The sequence below is a fragment of the Bos taurus genome, chromosome 15 (assembly GCF_002263795.3).
Source record: "Bos taurus isolate L1 Dominette 01449 registration number 42190680 breed Hereford chromosome 15, ARS-UCD2.0, whole genome shotgun sequence".
Lineage (NCBI taxonomy): Eukaryota > Metazoa > Chordata > Mammalia > Artiodactyla > Bovidae > Bos > Bos taurus.
In genome coordinates, this window is record NC_037342.1 from 54875112 (window position 1) to 54897058 (window position 21947).

General features: G+C 46.1%; 1 protein-coding gene, 1 long non-coding RNA gene and 1 pseudogene across 3 annotated transcripts in view; 2 read left to right on the forward strand and 1 right to left on the reverse strand.

Moving 5' to 3' along the window:
- The first annotated feature begins 13 nt into the window (after nt 1-13).
- Nucleotides 14-21947, forward strand: part of LOC407226 (monoacylglycerol O-acyltransferase 2) — a 28101-nt gene continuing 6167 nt past the window's right edge. The window contains exons 1-6 of one of the 2 annotated variants that reach the window (XM_024975044.2): nt 14-377; nt 9796-9958; nt 15172-15350; nt 20043-20247; nt 20557-20731; nt 21336-21535. In XM_024975044.2, coding sequence (XP_024830812.1) covers nt 9868-9958; nt 15172-15350; nt 20043-20247; nt 20557-20731; nt 21336-21535 — 850 coding nt within the window. In that variant the 5' untranslated portion in view covers nt 14-377; nt 9796-9867. 2 annotated transcript variants of the gene reach the window in all.
- LOC107133176 (TP53-regulated inhibitor of apoptosis 1-like) lies at nt 3798-4705 on the forward strand (annotated as a pseudogene).
- Nucleotides 8527-15224, reverse strand: LOC132342345 (uncharacterized). The gene is made up of 4 exons (XR_009490681.1): nt 14991-15224; nt 10740-11693; nt 9782-9842; nt 8527-9145 (listed from the first exon to the last, which is right to left on the reverse strand). It is a non-coding gene; the product is annotated as an uncharacterized lncRNA (long non-coding RNA).

A 21947-nucleotide genomic window follows, 5' to 3' on the forward strand; every position in this document is an offset into this window, starting at 1 on the left:
AGCCGACCGGCCAGCCAGCCGCCCGCCCTGGGGTAGCGGTGTAGTGTACCCCTCTTTGGCCGCTCCGCTGGATGTGCAGGTCTCCGCCCTTATTTCAGTTTTTTAATCAAAACAGTTCTATCCTCTCGGTCTGTCTCTCATACTGGGGACACAGGATTACTGAGCTTTGAAGATTTTTATGGACTGTTCAAGAAAGGAAACCAGTCATAAGCATGGAATGGAGAGTGTGAAGAAGGGGAAAGAAGGCTCTGGAGTCAGGAGGACCCAAACCGAGCCCAGCTCCTGTCTTCTGTGACCTGAGAGACTTTAGATAGATCACTGCGCCTCTCAGAGCTGTGATGGGACCAGCATTTATATTGGAGAGTTGTGAGAATAATGTGAGATGCCAGTTTTTATGTGTGTAAATTAGTGATACCAGTAGCACCTACCTCATTGGGTTGCTTTGAGAACTGAATGGAACAATGCACATAGATCGCCTGTTTCTTAGTAGACACTCAAAAATGTTGGCTCTTTTAAAAGTATTAATACAAAGAACAACTCATAGTCCTGTAGGCCCTTGATCTGCGTTATTTCCCTTATAGCTCTAACCTCATCTGTTCTATAGATGTAGAAACAGGTCCAGAAAGGGTGGGTGCTTCCTCAGGATCACCTGTAGAATGCGAATCAGAGTAGGGATCACTGTCTACCTTTAGTGCCCGGTATAAAGCCAGCAGCAAAGAGAAATCCCAGGCTCTTAGGGTGAACTGTCAAAGAGGGTTTTCTTCTTCTTTTGCTAAAGTTAGGAGGCCACCTGGATGGCAGAACAGACGGACCTTGCCCACAGGCATGGGGGCTCAGCACCCAGCAGCTGATACAGTCTTCTGCACAGTACTCACCTCCTGCACTTGACTTTGCATTCAGATCCATTTGGTTATTTCTAGTTGGCAGTTCAGCCTGCTTTCTGGGCGCTCAGAGGAAGTCAAGGTCTTTTACCAATGAGTTATGATTGAATTCCTAATTCCATGCTTATCAACCTGCGTTCTCTCAACACCTTATGTTCCAGATACTTTAATTAATTGATCCAATAAATATTTGAGTGTCTCCTTTGTAGCCAGATGAGGGAGGTCTTGCCCCTTATAGGCTTGAAAGGGCAAGGGGAGGAGCTACGACTGGAGCCTGGGGGAGTGGCAGGATGGAGAGGGTTGCCTGGCAGGATCTGTGCAGCCAACCCATGAGACCCAGAGGGAGGTAGTAGATAATAAGAAACACAGAAGAATGCAGGAACAAGGAAGCACATATCTCAAAGACAGGCAGATGGCTGTACTGAGGACCTAGTGTTAAAATTAACAGAAAATTGGAAATACCAAGAAAGAGTCAAATGGAAATACTAAAATTATTAAAAAAAAAAAAAAGAGAGAGAGAGAGAGAGAGAGATGAAGAGCTCTGGGCTCATCAGTAGACTCAAGATATCCAAAGAAATGATTACAGATATTGATGAGAGGTCAATAAAAATTACCTAGACTGAAACACAAAGAGAAAAAGAAGTGAAAACAAACAACAGAGCTCTAAAGAGTTGCAATACCATATTGAACAGTCTAACACCCATGTAGCTGAAATCCCAGAAGGAGAGATAACAGAGCAGAAGTATTCAAAGAGGTAGGCTGAAAATGTTCCAAAAATAATGAAAGTGATGAAATCATAGATCCAAGAACACAGAGACTCTCAACAGGATTTTCTTTTTTTAATCTTGATGCATTATATTAAAATTTCTGGAAACCAAAGGTAAAGTGAAAATGTTGAAGGCAGTCAGAGAAAAAGATACATTACATTCAGAGGAACAAAGACAAGAATTGCATCTTTAAAGAGCTGAAAGAAAAAATATGGTCAACAGAAAAAGCTATTCCAGTGAAGATATCTTTCAAAAATTTAGGCAGAAACACAGATGCTTTTGGACAAACAAAAGCCAAGAGAATGAATTCCCAATTGTCTTGTGCTCTAAGAAACATTAAAGGAAGTTTTTCAGGCAGAATATATATGATACCAGAAAAAAACCTGGATTTATAGTAAGAAATGAGCAACACCAGAAATAATAACAATGAAGACAAATGCAAAATACTTTGGGGGCTTTCCAGATACATAATCATACTACCTGCAAGGGATGGATTGACTCCCTTTCTCCCCCATTCTTAGGCCTCTTCCTGATTTCTCTTACTTTTCTCCTAGTGCCACCAGTACAATGTTGAGGGCCTCTTTGGTTTATTGCTGATCTTACGGAAATACCCTTAGTATTTCTGTGTTGTTAGATTCTGGCTTTAGGAACAAAGTGTATATGTTTTATCATATTAAGAAATCACTCATAAATTTCACTGTGTGGAGAGTTTTGATCAGGAGCTTTTTCAGCATCTATGGAAATAACATATGATTATCTTCCTAAATCTGTTAATCTGATGTAATATATTAATGGTTTCCCTAATCCTTCCTGTTCATGGTATATGGTGACATGATGTTGGATTGTTTCCTAATATTTTTGAGTGTAATATTTCTATTTTCCAGGCAAGAATACTGGAGTGGTTTGCCATTTCTTCCTCCAGGGGATCTTCCCAACCCAGGAATTGAACCCTTGTCTCCTGTGTCTCTTGAGTTGGCAGGCAGATTCTTTACCACTGAGCCACCTGGGAAACCCATTTTATTCAAATAGTTTGCTTTAATATTCACAAGTAATTCAGTCTATAGTTCTGTTTTTCATGCTGTTTTCTACAAAACTGAGTTTAAATATCAATGTAATACTTGCTATAGAAGAAAGAAATGGGAAGTTTTTCATTTTAAAAGCATTGCAAACAATTTATTGTGCATCAGAGGTCTCTATCTTTACAGATTTGGCTAACTTCTATGAAACTTTCTGGAGCTGATTTGTGTATGTGTGTGTGGTGGCGGGGAAATTCGTTGGTAATGTTCTCTGTTTCTTCTATGGAAATTCATCTGCTTAAGTTTTCTATCATTAATTGGCTTGTTTGGTAAATTGTATTTCCTTAGGAAACAGTCAATTGTATCTAAACATGCAAATGTTTTTGCATTAAAGTTTGCAAAGTAGTTTCTTTTGATTTTTATTGATTTTCTTTATTTATTTTTTGGCACTCAACACAGCTTGTGAGATCTCAATTCCCTGACCAGGGATTGAACTTGGGTCATGGCAGTGACAGCATTGAATCCTAAGCACTAGCACACTAGGGAACTCCTTCTTTTGATTTTAAAAATTTCTCCTGTTTCAATTATATCTCCACTGTCCTTTCTTTCTTACTTTGTGTATCTGTGATTTGTCCCTTTTATTCTTGATTACATTAGCTAGTAGTATGTTTTCTTTCATCCTTTTTTCAGAAAACTAAAAATTTAATTTATTCGTTAGAGCTGTTTTTTTTCCAAGCCTCTCATTCGTTTCTACCTTTATCATTATTATTTTCTTCCTGTGGTTTCTTTGTTGTTCTTTTGCTGGATATTGTGACGTGTGTCCCCTAAGTTGTATCTGACTCTTTGTGACGCCATGGACTGTGGCCCACAAGGCCCCTCTGTCCATGAGATTTTCTAGGCAAGAATATTGGAATGGATTGCCATTACCTCCTCTGGGGGATCTTCCTGAGCCAGAGGTCAAACCCAAGTCTCCTGTGTTGGCAGGCAGATTCTTTACCACTGAGCCATCTGGGAAGCCCAGATATCATGACTTGTGAATTAATTAATTAATTTTTCCTTTCATTTTTATTCACATATGTGTTTCCTCAAAATGAACTGTGATTCAACATTTTATGAATTCAAACATCCAAGGGAGAATTTTTGAAAATTGTTGAGATAATTTCAATATGTATATGGAAGAGTAGGAGTGAGTTATAGCCTGGACACTTTTAAGATAGAAGAGCAAGCAGGCTTGCCCTCCCAGATTTAAGAACTAAATAAATAGTTAAGATTGTGTGGCACCAGCAGATATAGATAAATAGACTAATAAAAGTGAATAAGAGTCCTGACACAGGCCACATGTGTAGAAATCTGTTGTATGACAGAGGTGGCACGTTACATCATTGGGGAAGAGAGAGGTGTTCAACAAAAGGGACTGCCCAGAATGGTTCTCATATGTTAAAGATACAATTGGAACCTAACTCATACTTGTACACATAAGCATCCAGAAAGGGCTTACCTATGAAAAACAAGCTTTAAATTCTTAATGGTAAATATAGGTAAGAAAAATTTTCTGAATCAGACCAAGCAATGACTATTTAATAAAAGGCTGATAAATAGGGATATATTAAAATGTAAAATGTTTGTTCATCCAGTGACACCTTAAAACACAAGCTAAAAATTGGGAGAAGAGATTCACAACATGTGTAACCAACAAAGGTTAGTATCATGAGTGTATTAAAATTTCAAATTTAGGTAAAAAACACAAGAAACAGCTGATGCCATGAACAGCGTAGGGGACGCTTGCACTGACGTGAAGCCCAAGTACAGTGCTTCAGTTTCAGCTTTGCTGAGAAGCTCCTCAAGGGGGATGGCTCCGGAGACCTGTGCCCTGACCTCTTCAAGCTCTACCAGCAATGTGTTCAGAAAGCATAAAGGAGAAGGAGATTCCTGTTGAAGGACTGGAGAGTTCATGGGCCATGGCAAAGAGAAGCCTGAAAGCTCTTCTTGACCTTGAAAGTCACCTTGAAGGTGGACTCCTCAAATCAGGAAATTGAGTACTCTGGATCATGTCAATTAAAATTGAAGATAGCATTGATTTGATGCATTTAAGAGGGAGGAGTTTCCTTTCCTCCTTAATATTTTTTTTCTCAATTGTAAAAGATGATGAGCCATCACTCTTTGCTTTGAGATTTCTGGTTTTGTAATCTCAGCAGGAACTCAGTGTTCTGAATAATGGGATATTTGAGATTGTGGTTGCAATCTGAATGAAATTTGCCCATTCCCATCCATTTCAGTTCACTGATTCTTAAAATGTCAGAGTTTACTCTTGCATCTTCCGCTTGACCACGTCCAATTTACCATGACCTAACATTCTAGGTTCCTATGCAATATTATTCTTTACAGCATCGGACTTTACTGTCACCACCAGACATATCTACAACTGAATATCGTGTCCACTTTGGCCCAGCCTCTTTTATTCTTTCTGGAGCTATTTCTCCACTCTTCCCCAGTAACATATTGGAAACCTATTGACCTGGAGTGGGGTGGGGGCTCATCTTCTGGTGTCAAATCTTTTTGCGTTTTCGTACTGTTCATGGGGTTCTCAAGGCAAGAATACCAAAGTGGTTTGCCATTCCCTTTTCCAGCGGACCACGTTTGGTCAGAACTCTCCACCACAAACCATCTGTCTTGGGTGGCTCTGAGTGGTATGGCTCATAGCTTCATTGAGTTACACAAGGCTGTAATCCATGTGTTCATTTTGATTAGCTCTCTGTGATTGTGGTTTTCTTTCTGGAGGCTGTGGAATTGTAGTTCTTGCTTCTTCTGTCTACCCTCTGGTTGATGAGGATAAGAGGCTTGTGCAGGCTTCCCGATAGGAGGGACTAGCTGGGGGGGAAACTGGGTCTTGCTCTGATGGGCAAGGCCCATGCTCAGTAAATCTTTAATTCAATTTTCTGCTGATATTGGGTGGGGCTGTGCTTCCTCCCTGTTAGTTTTTTGGCCTGAGGCTTGCCCAGTCCTGGAGTCTACAGGCTCTATAGTAGGGCTAAAGGTGATCTCTAGAAGGACTTATGCCAACATGTGCTTCCCAGGACTGCTGTTGCCAGTGCCCCATCCCTGCAGCAGGCACTGCTGACCCATGCCTCCATAGATCCTCTAACACTCACAGGCAGGTCTCACTCAGTCTCTTGTGGGGTCACTGCTCCTTTGCCCTGGAATGCACAAGGTTTTGTTGGTACCCTTCAAGAGTCTCTGTTTCCCCCAGTCCTGAGGAAGTTCTGCAATCAAATCCCACTGTCCTTCAAAGTCAGATTTCTTGGGGATTCCCAGTCTCTTTGCCGGATCGCCAGATTGGAAAGTCTGATGGGGGCCTAGAACTTTTGCAACAGTGCAAGAACTTTTTTGGTATTGCTGTTCTCCAGCTTATGGGTTGCCCAGTCGGTGGGTATGGGATTTGATTTTGGCGTGATTGTGCCCCTCCTACTGTCTCATTGCAGCTTCTCCTTGGTCCTGGGATGTGGGGTATCTTATTTTGGTGGGTTCCAACCTCCTGTCAATGGTTGTTCAGCAACTAGTTGCTTTCTGGGTGTTTTCACGTGTTCACTAAAAGGATGCACAATGTGAGTGTTGTAAGTTAAGTTTTACTTGGAGCAAAATCAGGACTACAGTCTGGGGGACAGCATTTCAGATAGCTTTGAGAGACTGCTTCAGAGAGGCCTGGGGGAGAAGATCAATATATAAGATCTTGATGAAGCGGGAGTTCAATGCAATCCAATGCTTACTTTACAAAAGGTTTTCTGCTAGTCACGAGGAGCCAATGTCACCATGAAGGGATTGAGTGATTTTCTAAATATGAAGAGAGGCAAGGATTGGGATCATGAAATCAGTTCCTGAAAACATCCAACAATCTAAAGATCTACTCCATCAGGTTCCCTAGAGCAGAGAGTGCCTCACTCGCCACCCTGAACTCCCCTCAGTGGATGTTGAAGGTCAGCAGCTGCAGCAGCATAGGGTTCAATCTCCGCAGACACAGATGGCAAATGTTTTTGTTGTTGTTCAGTAGCTAGCAAATGCTCTTGGCAGGTGCCAATTTGTAATTGACACACAGGAGAAGATGAGCACACATCCTGTTACTTTGCCATCTTTTTACTATGACTTCATGGCAAATCACTTGATGGTCCTGTCACTTCATGGTCCCATCACTTCATGGTAGATATAGAAAATGTGGAAACAGTGACTCATTGGAAAAGACCTTGATGCTAGGAAAGATTGAAGGCAAGAGGAAAGTTCGATAGCATCACCACTCAATGGACACAAATTTGAGCAAACTCCAGGAGATAGTGAAGGACAGGGAAGCCCAATGTGCTGCAGTCCATGGGTTTGCTAAGAGTTGGATGAGACTTAGTAACCGAACAACAACGACAACCTTACAAGGGTTGTCAGATCTCATATTAAGATGTGAAAGCTTTGTGAATGCTGTGGTGAACACCATTTCAGAGCTCATGGTGTAGTTCAAGAGTTCAAATCCTTGGAGAGACTATGGAGGAAGATCCTAAATTACAAAGATTTGCTGCTGCCAGTTTTTAACGTAAGTCAATGAATTAAGTCAACCTGTATGTAATAAAAATGCCAAAATGCTGCATCTAGTTGAATGAGGGGATGAGGAGAAAAGAGTTAGCTTTATTTCCCTTGTTTACTCACCCTGCCCTTAATGCCTGTAATCATGAAGATGGAATAAATTGTTCCATTTATTTAGTTTCTATCATTAAAAAAAAAAAAGCACAAAAAAACACTGCAGAGGAATGGATGAAAATTAAGAATGAGCTTTTCAAAGAAAAGGAAATTACTATGACTAAAGCCATGTGCAACATGCGTATTCAGGAAATGCAAGATCCCAACCTTAGCTGGCAAACAGCCCAACACTAGCAAACAATAATAAGTCTGACCACACCACGAGGCCAGCATCCAGCTGATCTCAGATACATTCCTGGTGAGGGTGTAAACTGGTGCTGCCGTTTTGGGAAAAGCCTGGCACTACTGATCCCCAGCTCCTGCAGTCACACACCCTTTGACCCAGCAGTCCCTCTGGCTGTTGAGAGGGAGAAAGGACACAGAGACAGAGACCAGTGAGGACCCTGGTATCAGAGATGATCAAAGAGGCTGGTTGTGGGTGTAGCTTTCCCGTACAAGAGATATTTAAATCAACAGAAGTCTCATGGGTGAATCTGTGATAAAATGATATTCAAATGGCCAATGAATATTTTAAAATGTGCTCAGCCTCCTTAGGCGCAGAGGAAGCCACTGTGAGCACGACAAGTGTCCCCACGTCCTCACTACAAAGGGTTAAATGCTGAGGAAGATGTGAAGCAGCTGGAATTGCTTGTGAAGCTTGTGGGTATAAATTTGTACAATCACTTTGGGAAATATGTGACTTTATACAAAAAGACCCAGCTGTTCTATTTCCAGGCACATACTCAACACAAATGTATATTAATGTGCACACCTGACCTGCTGTGTGATACATAAAAGAGCTGTGAAGACTGTAGATCAGAATTCTCATCAAAAGGAGATTTTCTATCCCTCTTTTTTTTTTTTTTGTACTATGTGAGACAACAGATGCTAACTAAATCTATTGTAATCATTCATAATGTATCTAAATCAAACCATCATGCTGTATACCTTAAACTTGAACAATGATGTATGTCAATCTTTTCCCAAAGAAAAAAATTGGAAAAAACAGAAAAGAATGCCCACAGCAGTACAGTTCATAATAGCCAGACTCAGGCAATACCCTGCATGCCCCCAGCAGATGAACTGTGGTATATTCACCCAGTGAAGTCTTACATACCAATGAGAAAAAAACACTACAAATACACACAATTTGGATGATTCTTGAAATATAATCTTGAGCCAAAGAACCAGTCTCAAAAGAATATTTTGTGTGAGACTCACTTGTAAATTTCAGAGCAGACGAGGCTGGTATGAGGTTTGGGGAAGAGAGGAGTGACAGGCAAGAGCATAGGTGCTGGTCAGGTCCTACTTGTCCATCAGAATGGAGATCACACCAGTGTGTTCACTCTGGGACAGTGTATCACTCCTACACTTAGGACTTGTGCCTTTTCCTGTATGTTTGATATATTTCAGTTCAAAGTGCACATTTAAAGGAAGAGATTTAGGAGAACCGACAATGAGAGGTGAATGGAGAGGGACAGAAAAAGTCTAGAGTGACCCTAAGGTTTTGGCCTGTGTAACCAGGTCACTGGAGTCCCCTTTCCGGAGATGTCAAAGAGCAGAGGAAAAGCTGGCCTGGGCAGGAGAGGGAAGATCAAGTTCAGTCTAGACAGGCTGTGAAGGAGACTGAGCAGACTACTAGGGAGCATGTCAAGAACCTACTTACATAGTCAAGTCTGGAGCACAAGGGGAGGTCAAGGCTGAAGATGCAGTTTGGAAGTGCTTGTCCTGTAGACAGACTCCAAGGCCGTGAGCCTGGATGAGGTCTCTGTGGGAGAGATGAGGGAGGGTCCAGGCACAGAGTGGGCAGGAGGCCCCTCAAACACTTAGCCTGGTGAGGAAAAAGAGCCACCGTGGAGACCCAGGGGCAGCCAGAGGGGCAGAAGGGAAACCAGGAGAGTGTGGTGTCCACAGGCCAAGTGGTTTCAAGGAGGAGGGAGGGACCAGCTGTGTCTGAGGCCGCTGAGAGGTCAAAATGAGAGCTGAGAATTGACCACTGGATTCAGCAGCGTGGAGGCCACTGGTGAACTTGTCAGGGGCACTTCCACAGCACAGGAGCTGTTACTGTGTATTTGTGGAGGGGAACAGCGGACATGGCAGAAGAGGGGAGACAGCTACTGCAGCCAAGTCACTGGGTAGATGTGAGGAGGACAGAACTGCCCTGTACTCAGTGCTTGACTGTCAAGTGTTGGGCCAGATTCAAGCAAAAAGAGAAAGATATCTGGCAGATAAGGTATCGCCTGAGGAGGCAAATGTCCTTCCGTTCCTCCTTCCTTTAGCTGACTCCAGGGCAGGTGGGTTCAAAGGTTTCTCCTAGGAAACAGATTCCTGCCAGGGTGAGGGCAGGGAGGCATTAGGCTGGGCCGGGGTGGGTGGGGCACCCTCCTCCCAGACTAATGCTTACTCAACCTCCGCCAGCAACAAAACCAGTAGGTGCCTCAGACCACAGCAGAGCTCAGAGAAACCTGTGGAATCAACCGAGGAGACAGCATGGTGAAGTTCGCACCCTTGTCCGTGCCGTGGGAGCGCAGATTGCAGACCTTTGTGGTTCTGCAGTGGATTTTCTCCTTTGCGGTCCTGGGTAAGATGGGCTGTGCTGGGGGAACAAGAGACCATGGGATTCTTCATCTCATCTGCTGGCACCGTACTAGTTACGAACGGTTCCCCCCAGGGCTAGTGTTCAGCCTGTGGACAGACCCTACTAGACTGGGGTTAAAATATGGACATACTCTGTACAGGCTCTGAAATGGTCAATAGCCATTTCACACACTCACACAAACATGCATGCACACACACACACACGCGGGTACCATGTATATACTCCATGTTCTCCCTTAGAACCTCCCCAAAATTTTGCAGCTAAAGCATTTATCCCCAGGAAAGCAAGAAACCCAGTTCCTTACCGCTGGCATCCTTGATGACTGACTTGTATCTCTGCTCTAAAGGTTGTTGGGACATTTTAAATGTCCCTGCTACTGCTACTGCTAAGTCGCTTCAGTCGTGTCTGACTCTGTGCGACCCATAGACGGCAGCCCACCAGGCTCCCCCGTCCCTGGGATTCTCCAGGCACCTAGTTACCCCCCTTACACAGATGAACAGGGAAGCTGAGTGCCTTAGATGTGCAAGGCTGTAGGTCTGGGCTCCTGTGCTGCCAAAGGACGAAAGGGAAGGAGGCAGAGGGTTGAGAGAGGACTGAGATGTGGGAGGGGGTGTGGAGCAGGGAAAGGAGGGGTACCCCAGGGCAGGGGACAAGTCCCTTGGCTCCTGGACGAAGGGTCCTGCGGGCCCAGAAGCAGGTAGGCTGATGCCTGAGGATCACAGGGTGGGGGTGGGGGTGGGGGGGTGAGGGACATCTTGCTCACCTGGCCTTGGTGGAGCTTTGCCAACACCAGTGTGTCTGTCTGCCCTCATCGACCCCCAGCTCAGCCCAGGACCTGGGAACATCAGGAAGAGCACAGGGAGGTCCAGTAGCCCTTGGCCTGGAGCTAGAGCGAGGACAGTTGAGAAGAGAGATCTGGGCCAGCTGGTGCCGGGAGCAGGAGCTTGTACCTTGTCCCTTATCCTGGGGAAAAAGGGGAGCCCCAGGAATGTTTAGGAACGGGAAGAGCACGGTTCAGTCTGTGCAGTACAGGTCCCAGTGCTTGAAGCCTATGGATCTGCTGTGTCTGGAGTTCGGGGGATAGACTGATGGCAGGGAGTATATATAGGGGGAAGCTGAGTGCCTGATGCCAAGCTATATCAGGGGTCCCCAGTTTATGTGGCAAGGGTCAAATCCAGCCCACTGTTTTTTTGCACTTGTACAGCCCAAGAATAATTTTTGCATTTTAAATTCTTACATAATTTAAATGATTACGGGTCTATGTAATATCCTTCAAGTTGCCCCATAGAGTCACAAACAATACAAAATATTTTCAATCTGGCTCTTAAAATAAAGATTACTTACCTAGATCTAGGGAGGCTTTCAGTGGGTGTGGAGAGAAGGGACCCCTTCCAAAGACACTCAAAAGATGGGTCCACAGGCAGGATTTATAGGCTGGCAGGAAAAGTAAGGGCTTCCAGTGGGCCAGTAAATGCTGGCCTACAGTGAACAGCTGGTTCACACTGGACACAGAGCAGGCATTTGGGGCAGGGGCAAAGAAGTAGCCAGAAAGTTTAACAAGGACGTGTCACCAAGGACTCAGGGCCCAGAAACAAATACTTTCCAGTTGGTTACTTGTTTCCTGTTTCTTTTCCTCTCCTCTGTAGCTCACACACTCACACAGGAAGGTAAGCTCCCTTCAAACAGTTGGTCTTGTTCTCAGCTGAATCTCCAGCTCCTAGAAGAGTTGGTGTCCATGAACATTTGTTGATGAATGTCTTGTCCCATCTGACTAATTCGCTGCGTGAGCTCAGCCAATTTGCATACCCTCTCTGGGCCTCTGTAAAGTGGGGTTTTACATTTTTCTTGGTGTTATGAGGGTAGGGTAGAGGTTTCCCTTCCTTAAGGACAGAAAAGATCCCCAAGTTTGGTTTTGCCAGCTGATAGGAGTTAAGGGTGATGAGGATGGTGGGGAGTTCCTTCTAAGTGCAAGGGCCTCTTGAGTGGGTTTTTCCTAATCTTAATATGCTACGTTAGTTGCAAAAACCAGCCCTTGCTGTTGTAACACATCCAAACAGAATGTGTATCCCACAAGTGAAAGACTTCCCCAAATCCTACCCTCTAGGGAGCCACTATATATATATATATATATATATATATATATATATTTTTTTTTTTTGGCCCCTAGCAGCAAGGCTTATATGAAAGCAGCAGTAAAGGCACAGAGTCCTAACCACTGGACTGCCAGGGAATTCCCTCCAGGGAGCCACAGTTAACAACTCAGTTTTATTCTCTATAAGCAGTTTTCTTACGTTTTATTTTATTTTTTTTAATATGGACCATTTGAAGTCTTTATTGAATTTGTTACAATATTGCTTCTGTTTTAAGTTTTTTGGATTTTTAGCCCGAGGCATGTGGAATCTTAGCTCCCTGACCAGAGATTGAACTCACACTCCCCCTGCATTGGAAGGTGTGGTGGTAAAATATATATAAGGTATACTTTGCATCTGAACCACTTTTAAGTGTACAGTTCATTCTCATTGACCATCATGATTATCAATTTTCAGAACTCTTTTCATTTTCCCCAAACTGAACCTCTGTGCTCATTAAACAAAAACTCCCATATCTCCCTCCCCTAGCCCCTGCCAATCAGCATTCTCTTTTCTATCTCTATTAATTCGATTGGTCTACGAACCTCACAAAAGAGGAATCAGAAAGGATTTGTGTGGATATGTGTGACTGGCTCTATCTCACTTCGCACAACATCCTCAAGATTCATCCTTGTTGGTGTTCCAGAAATCCCTTCCTTTTGATGACTGAATAATATTCCATTGTGTTATTTGCAACATTTTCCATCCTTTCATCCATCCGTGGACTGATGGCCATTTAGGTTGCTTCTACACTCATTGTGGGTTGATCACTTTTTTGTTTGCCTTAAATATTTTTTTAATAAAAATCTTGAATGGGAAAGTTGTAGAAGAGTAGGAATAAAATGCCACCATTTTCATGAAAAAGAACATGTCCACGCTGGTAGATGCTCATGTATGGAGGATGGAAGGATACTTGCAGATCTGGAGGGAAGAGGCAGATGCCTGGAGACAAGAATGGCTTGGTGGTTGACTTAGATTTTTAAGTTGTTTTTTTTAAGTGCAAATATTTAATGTGAAAGAAAATTATAAAGAAAGTCAGTTAGGACACTCTACCTTGGGGCAAAATCAAAGGTCTACGCGGGTTGCTCCTACTTTCAGAAAACACCTCTAGGGAGCAACCCATGTAGACTGGAAGTCCCTAGAGGTGGTTTTCTGAAAGTGGGAGCAACCCATGTAGACCTTTGATTTTGTCCCAAGGTAGAGAGTCCTGGTAAATCCCATGGACGGAGGAGCCTGGTGGACCGCAGTCCATGGGGTCTCGAAGAGTCGGGTACTACTGAGTGACTTTACTTTCACTTTTCATTTTCATGCACTGGAGAAGGAAATGGCAACCCACTCCAGTGTTCTTGCCTGGAGAATCCCAGGGACGGAGGATCCTGGTAGGTTGCCATCTATGGGGTTGCACAGAGTCGGACACGACTGAAGCGACTTAGCAGCAGCAGCAGCAGGGGAGGGAGATATGGGAGTTTTTGTTTAATGAGTACAGGGGTTCAGTTTGGGGAAAATGAAAAGAGTTCTGAAAATGGATAATCATGATGGTCAGTGTGAATGAACTGTACACTTAAAAGTGGTTCAGATGCAAAGTATAAGTTATATATATTTTACCATCATAGAAATTTAAAAACAAAACAAAGCACCCTAAACACAATACTGTGGAAAGTCAGCTCCGTGAAGGCAGGAATTTGTCTGTTGTTCAGACTGAACCACCAATGCACATTATAGGTGTTCAATGTTCTGTGAGCACAAACCTATTTTCTCTGGTTTATGAATTTTATTACTATTCAGATTGGGTCAAAAGTCCCCTCTTCCTGGAAGCCGGCCAGGAATGACAGACCCAGTCTACTCTACTTTCACATTCAGTACAACTGGAGGCTGACATTTTAACAGTGTGAGTGCATGGTATTGAGTGGAAGGAATGGGATGGGGCAGGAGAAATATTCTCTGAGAATGATGCTCCATTGGCATCAGGTTAGGGTCAGCCCCTCAGACCTCCCGACCCTGAGATGAAGCCAGGGTTAGCCTGCAGCAAGGGACTGGGAATTGTTGGTAAGAAGGTATTTCCTCACTTGACCAGGTTATAGCCATGCTGCATCCCTGACCCATGGGCCAGCCACGGGTTGGCCCCTTTCTTCCTCTCTCCTTCAGCAGCAAAGCGCACGGTGCTCAGAGGAAACAGCATGATCAAAAGCTAAGAGACTGAAGGAACTCCATCTCTCATGTAAATACACTGAACAATTTCATGTGGCCAGAGTATAGGATCCATATGGGTGAATGAGGCTGGAGCAAGATGAGGATCAGCCAGCTATGCAGAATCTGAATGCCAGGCTGAGCTACATGGGCTGTTTTTAAAGTTATGAGAAAGTCATGGAAGGACTTTAATTAGAAGGGGGATCTGGCAGGATTTATAAATAGACAGATGGGCAGAGAGTGTGCAGAGAGAGGGCTGGGCAGAAAGCATGTCTCCTTTTTCTTTGGGGTCCTGAAGGGTGTACACTAGAAAGTGTTAATCTAGTCACTTCTCTCCCAGGCATTTATTGAGCACCCAGTGAATACAGACTACTTAACTGGACAGAGATGGGGGTGGAGGGGCAAAACTGGAACGAATAAGCAGCCTGGTACAGTGGGGAAAACTTAGTGTGGAGTTGGGTCTGCTAACTGCTGCTAAGTCACTTCAGTCGTGTCCAACTGTGTGTGACCCCACAGACGGCAGCCCACGAGGCTCCCCCGTCCCTGGGATTCTCCAGGCAAGAACACTGGAGTGGGTTGCCATTTCCTTCTCCAATGCATGCAAGTGAAAAGTGAAAGTGAAGATGCTCAGTTGTATCCGACCCTCAGTGACCCAATGGACTGCAGCCTTCCAGGCTCCTCCATCCATAGGATTTTACCTGGCTTCAAATCCAGGCTCCCAGTGTGACACTGGACAGGCTGCATTCTTTCCTCCTTGAAGTCGAAGAGTCTCATGCCTTCCTCCTCGGTGAGGGCTGGATGGGACAGTGCTGTTAGTTGTAGGAGGAGAGCTTGTTCCTTCATTCCTCTGACCACTCATCTTCATGCTTCCCTTCCCAGCCCAGATCTGCATTGCTGTCTTCATAGGCCTCCTGTTCACAAGATTCTGGATCTTCAGTGTCCTATATGCAGTCTGGTGGTACCTGGATCTATCCAAGCCGTGGCAGGGGGGCAGGCGCATTGAGGCCTTCAGGCGCTGCGTCATATGGAGGTACATGAAGGACTATTTCCCCATCTCGGTGAGTAATGGGGTGGCTGGGATGTGGTCAGGACTGCAGTGCCGGACATGTCCATGGCAAGTGTGGTCCTCTGTGCAGTGGACAAAATACTGGGCTGGGAGGCAGGAGCTGGGCTTCCACCACTCTGTGGCCCGGGAAGGAGTCAGCTTCTGTCTGGCCAGGATGTAGGGCCACTGTGAAGATGGATGAATGAACAGAATTTGAAGGAGCTCTGTGAGCCATATATTGTGGCACACGTTAGGTATCTTACAGATGTTAAGCCCTCAGCAGCCATGCTTAGGGGTGCAGGTAATAAGGTTCTAAGAGATCATCTAGCCCCACACTTCATAAGATGAGGAGACTCACCCCTAGAAAGGGACAGGATGTGATCAAGATCACATACAAAGTTCTTCTACTGGTTTAAAGTTTGTCCATTGTCAGTTTAGAGGGACCGGGGAGAGGACAAGGAACTTGTTCCAGGTTCTCTAACCTGCCTCTCACTCTGGTACATTATGCGTACTTGGACAAGGACTTGTTGCATTCTGAATGTATCCTGGATACATTTACAAATGTATCCAGTGATCACACCAATCCCTGACACCTGAGTTCTTCTGAATCTCTGACTTTCTGACTCAGGGCACTTGATGGCCATTTGGACACTTGACCCTGGACCCAAAGTTCAGGCCTGAGTGGAACAGGATCCTTGATTTGAGTGAACTGGCCTTTGACTCCTTTCCTGAATCCCAGACAGACTAAAGTCTTAGATGTAAGCAACTGGGCGAGGATGATTTATTGACCAGATAGAATGGGGAAGGCTATAGGGACACAGAGAGGTGCCAGTAGGGACAGGTGGGCCTCCTCTGGAAACAGGAGAGTGAGTGGACAGTGCTGAGCTGACCTGAAGGGACCAGGTTGGGGTGTGGTCTTCCCAGACCCCATATCTGCTTCCTCGGCAAGGTGCCCTCCCGGGACCTTGTCAGCAGAAGCTAGTAGGGTTTGCTGGGGCCTTAGAGGAACCATGGGCCTGCCGCAGGCAGAGTCCCTCATCCTCACCCCAGAACCTCTCAACTTTGAGATTATGAATTCCCATCTCTCTCTGCCTTCTTCCCAGACCAGGGATTACTCTTCTGTGCCAGAAAAGCCAGAGTTTCCGTGGGGAAGTGTTGTGACTTCAGCCACCAAGCCAAGGAAAAGCCATAAGCAGTTTCTGGCCTCAAGTAGAGCTTTCTTGCTCTTTTTGTGGATCCTGTCCCTGTGGTCTCACTCCACACTGTGAGCTGAATCCCAAGTCCAGCAGGGAAGGAAAGGTGGCCTGCGAAGGGAACAGCGCAAGTGCAGGCCCAGAAGCTGACCAAGGCATGGTTTCTGAGCATTAGTGTGGCTAAAGCAGAAGGTACACTGGGGATGAAGTTGGAGAGGTTTTTAGGGATAAGATAAGGGAGACCAGTGGGCTTCCCAGGTGGCGCTAGTGGTAAAGAACCCGACTGCCAATGCAGGAAATGCAAAAGACATGGGTTCAATCCTTGAGTTGGAAAGATGCCTGTAGGAGGGCATGGCAGCTCACTTCCAGTATTTTTGCCTGAAGAATCCCATGTACAGAGGAGCTTGGTGGGCTCCAGTCCACGGGGTCGCAAACAGTCAGACGCGACGGAAGCGACTTAGCACGCACATGTAAGGGAGCCCAGTGCAGGCTATTCCACAGAAATGAAGTCTTCAACTGAAAGCTCGCCAGTGGGCTGTCTTCCTGCCATCCTGGGGCCTCCAAAGGGCCTCCTTTGCACCTGGAGTTTCTGCCAGTTGCAGAAAATGATTCTGTGCCTGTCTTATCCACTATTCTCCTGCTTCTGCCACAGAGAGGATTTCTAAACCCTGACACTACTGACAGTGGTGGGACACTGGACACTTGCAGAAATTCTACCTGCACAGTGGGCAGACTCTTGCCTACAACAGGCCTTTGGCATTACTGCCTACAGAAGGCGGGCAATACCACCTAGTGGCCAGCAGAGGGCGGGATGATGAGCACTTTGACTTGCTTGTCCAGGCCTGGAGCCTGCAGGGGTGAGGCTATGGCCCCAGATTCTGGACCCCTGCACTTCTCAGGAGACCCTCCAATTCTTCCACACACTTCTACAGCACAGGGCTGGAAGGGATCTTACGATGGCTAGGAAGTAGGGGGTCCCAGGCAAGGAGTCCACCCTCGACTGGAGCTCCCACCCATTCATAGGCCTCTGTACTCTGTGTCAAATGAGCCTCTGTTTCTGAGCTGCCGTCACCTCTTACTGATTTTATGAGCTAGGGTCTATTGGGGGAATTTCAAGCAAAGTTGGGAAACTATTATATTTCTGAGCGTTGGATCTTTCTAAGTGCAACATTTGGGCTTCCTGAAGAGCTAGTGGTGGAGAATCAGGCATATTCCCCCAGGAGGACCTGTCTCCATCTGCTGTTCCCCCTGTCCCAGCTGGTGACATTCTGCATACATGGTCTTGCCCTTTGCTTTTCCACCTGATGAGTGATCGTGGCCATCTTCCCCTATCAGGACAGGAAGAGTTGCGTTGCATGTCCCTATGGCTACACAGTGGCCCACAAGAAAGTATTTCATAATTTGTCTAAATAGGCTCTGTTGATGGACATTTGACTGGATGCCAAGTTTTGGTATTACCAAAGGGAAAAAAACAAACAAACTTCAGTTAATAATCTTGTTCAGATGCTGTTTTGCACAAGTGTGAGAAATTCTGTAGCTAAATTCCTTGGCAGTGGAATTGCTGGCTTAAAAGGTCAGTTACATTTTTCCATTTTAATAGTGATAGATATTGCTTCATTGCCTTTAAGGGGGTTGTAACAAAATGATTTTCCCACTAGCTGAGAAAGAGAATTCATAAAGTACTTCAGTATGGGGAGTCAGGTATGTTTTTAAAGAAACATACTGAGATGGGTTCCTAAGGAAACACCTTTCCAGGTGAGAATAACCAGAAATATCTCTGCTTGTCCTTAATTTCACATTCAATAAATTCCCACTGCATGAGTGAAAGAAATTTGCCTTTATCTGTGAAGCAATGGTAACTCCACCTAAGGTCCCCTCAGACTTTCTGCAAATGGTCAAGGGGAGCCAGAGGGCAGAGTGGGGGAGGGAGTTTGCAGAGATCAAGTCCAGGTCAAGGACAGGACAAACTGGGACTGCTCAGCTGCGGTAGGGCAGACAGGCTCAGACTCCAGTGCTGTCCCTTGGGTCCACCTCCAATGCCATCTCTTGGGTCCCTGCTCTGAGATGGGCGGCCAGGCCTCTGGGACCTGAAGGTAACAAGAATCCTCAGGGCCAATGCTGAAAATTTCAGCTTGTTAACTAGATGATCTTTCACGGTGCCAAAGCTGAACCCGAGTGGAATGGACTGCCCGCGCCTGGAAGCGCAAATTACAAGGTCTGGGTAGTCTTGCCAGGGGCTTAGGGCTTGGGTCAGGGGCCTCAGGGCCTCTGACTCTAAAGGCTGTGCCTCCCAGAGCCCAGGGCTCTGTAAAGGGTGGGCCCTGCGTTTCCTGGCAGAGTGGGGAAGGGGTTGGTCACACACAGAATCACTGGCAGTTATCTTTGCACATTGAAGCCTGTCCAGTAACTGGTGGGAGCAGCAGTTTGTTTTTAAAATTATTTTGTTTTTGGCTGTGCTGAGTCTTTGTTGCTGTGTGTGGGCTTTCTCTAGTTGCGGATAGTGGGGATTACTCTTCATTGCAGTGCGTGAGTTTCTCATTGCAGTGGCTTTCTCATTGGGTTTCTCTCTTGTGCAGCATGGGCTCTAGGCATGTGGGCTTCCGTGGGTGTGGCTTGTGAGCTCAGTAGTTGTGGCACACAGGCTTAGTTGCATCACAGCATGTGGAATCTTCCCGGACCAGGAATCGAACGCATGTCCCCTGCATTGGCAAGCAGGTTCTTAACCACTGGACCTCCAGGGACGTCCAGGAGCAACATCTGTTAACTCAGTTCTGCCCCCTCTGTCCTCACCCCACTTTGCCTGGAAGCTGCTGGTGATGCACAGCTCTCCTCTCCCACTCCTTCTACAATGTCTGGTGGTTTCTGGTGCACCCTCTGTGCCGCAGGACCAACCAGACCTGGGGAGAGCTGCCAATAGCCAGGGGAAGAGGTGGACAGATGGTAATGAAGGTCTGACATAGGGGGAACAGAGAGCCATCAGGGAGACACTTGAATTGTACGGAGGGGTAAACAGGACTAAGGCCAACCTCCAGGTCTGCAAACTCTTTCAACCACCCTGATATAGCTAGCGAATTCTCACTCCCAGGTCCTAAGTGCTGAGTTTTCTCATAGGGAATATTGTTAGAACAGGGCTGTTTGAGTGGCAGCCTTGTGTGTGGCCCTTGATGGTATATGAACTATGACAATTATGATTATCCTGTCCTGTAGTCTTGGTAATTCCAGGGAACTCACAGACCTGAGATTCTCAGCAGAACGTAGGCAGGGCAGGGTCAAATGTCCACATTTAATACATTGAAAGCTGGAGAGGGAGACAATTTGTCTGAAGCTCACAGCAAGTCTGAGACTTGGATGGCAAGAGGATCTCCCTGGGTGCATTCACATGCATATCTCCATCCTCCTAAGAACTGGAGGCTCAGAGATGGGGAGCAAGTTACCCAAGATCACACTGGTGCTGGCAGAATGGGGGAGGGTATGAGGTACAGTTCTGATTCAGCAGGGTGCTGTCCCTGCAGCTGGTCAAGACTGCCTACCTGGACCCCTCCCGGAACTACCTTGCTGGCTTCCACCCCCACGGGGTTCTGGCCACCGGAGCTTTTACCAACCTGTGCACGGAGAGCACCGGGTTTTCCTCACTGTTCCCTGGCATCCGCCCACATCTGATGATGCTGAACTTGTGGTTCTGGACTCCTTTCTTCAGGGATTACATCATGTCAGGGGGTGAGTTTTCCCAACCCTGGGTAACCCAGTTGGGTGAGGGCTGCAGGCATGGAGGAGGGATTTTACAGAGGGCTGTCAACAGTTCTGTACTTCTTCCAAGTGAATGTGTAGTGGAGAAGGAAGCTAGATTCAAGGAAGCACTTCCCACAGCTCTGTGCTCGGTGATCCACTCAGTTGGGAAGACCTGAAGGGCTCAGTCCCAGTCCTCAGGGAATTCACAGTTGGGAATTGGAGTGGAGCCCAGCCCACATCTCTGCACATGGTCCCTGCCCCTTCACCCCATACCTAACCACCTTTCTCTCTCCCCAGGGCTGGTCCCAGTAGACAAGGAGAGTGCTGCTCACATTCTGAGCAGGGAAGGAGGTGGCAACCTCATGGCCGTCATTGTTGGGGGCGTCCAGGAGGCACTGGATGCCAGGCCTGGAGGCTACAAGCTGGTGCTGCGGAACCGCAAGGGCTTCATCAGGCTTGCCCTGATGCATGGGTATTGGGAAGAGGGCTCTGGGTTCAACTGAAGATTGGCAAGGATTGTGTTTTGGTAGGAAGACAGCACAGATGAATCCATTGACAGTGAAGATTCTGTGTTGGTGATCGATGTACTGTCTCATTCCCAAATAGCCAGAGAAGATTCTAGAAGGGAGATTTGGTGATTAAAGGGAATAGGGTCAAGGGTCATATTACTGAAAACTTGCATTACATCTGAGTCTAGGGCATTTGGGAGAATGTTGTTTGGGGCACAGCTTAGAGCTGTTCTCTTACCTTGAAGTATCTGTGAAGAATACAAGCTAACTGGGGAAGAAGAAATTTTTCCAGAAAGTTTGCATGTTTTATACCTGGAATGGCTCTCTGAAGCATTCTTTCTCCTGTCATGGTGTGACTGGAAACCCATGGTACAGAGAGGAGCCATGACCTGCCTAAAATCACAGAGCAAGGCTGTGGCAGGTCTGGAGAACAGCCAAGGCCTCCTACTTTTGCCCCAGGGCTCTGTCCTCTGCTCCAGTTCCTGCTCACTAGGTCCCTGCAGGAGGCTAGGTGACCAGCTTGTGCCTTCTTGCCCCTCCACACTCACTTTCTCCTGTCTCCTCTAGGGCAGCTCTGGTACCTATCTTCTCCTTTGGGGAGAATGACATATTCAAGCAGGTTGAGAACTCCCCTGGCTCCTGGGTGCGCTGGTTCCAGCACCGACTTCAGAAGACTGTAAGAGTCTCCATCCCACTCTTCTATGGCCGTGGAGTCTTCCAGTACAGCTTTGGTCTTATGCCCTACCGCCGGCCCATCACCACCGTGGGTGAGCCTAGACTCGGGCTGGGAGAGGAAAGGGCTACACAGTAAGGGGCTAAAGCTCATGTTGCAAAGGGGAATAGACATGAGCCGAAGACATCATTGAATTTCATGGAGTTCACGTTCCAGAGTGTGAAACAGACACACAGGCAGATAATCCTGATGACAGAAAATTTGGGATGGGAAATCTAACCAAGACAAAAAAAATATGGTCACCACTACTGATTACTGGGCACCTGCTGTGTATCAGGTACTGCACTGACTGCTTACATGCAGCAGCTTAGTTTTCCCAACAACCTTGTAGGCAGTGATTATCATCACCATTTTACTAAAGGCAAACTGAGACTCAGAGAAGGTAAATCACTTCCAAAAGATCACCCTGTCCTTGATACAAAGTTGAGGTTTGATCAGGGTTGATT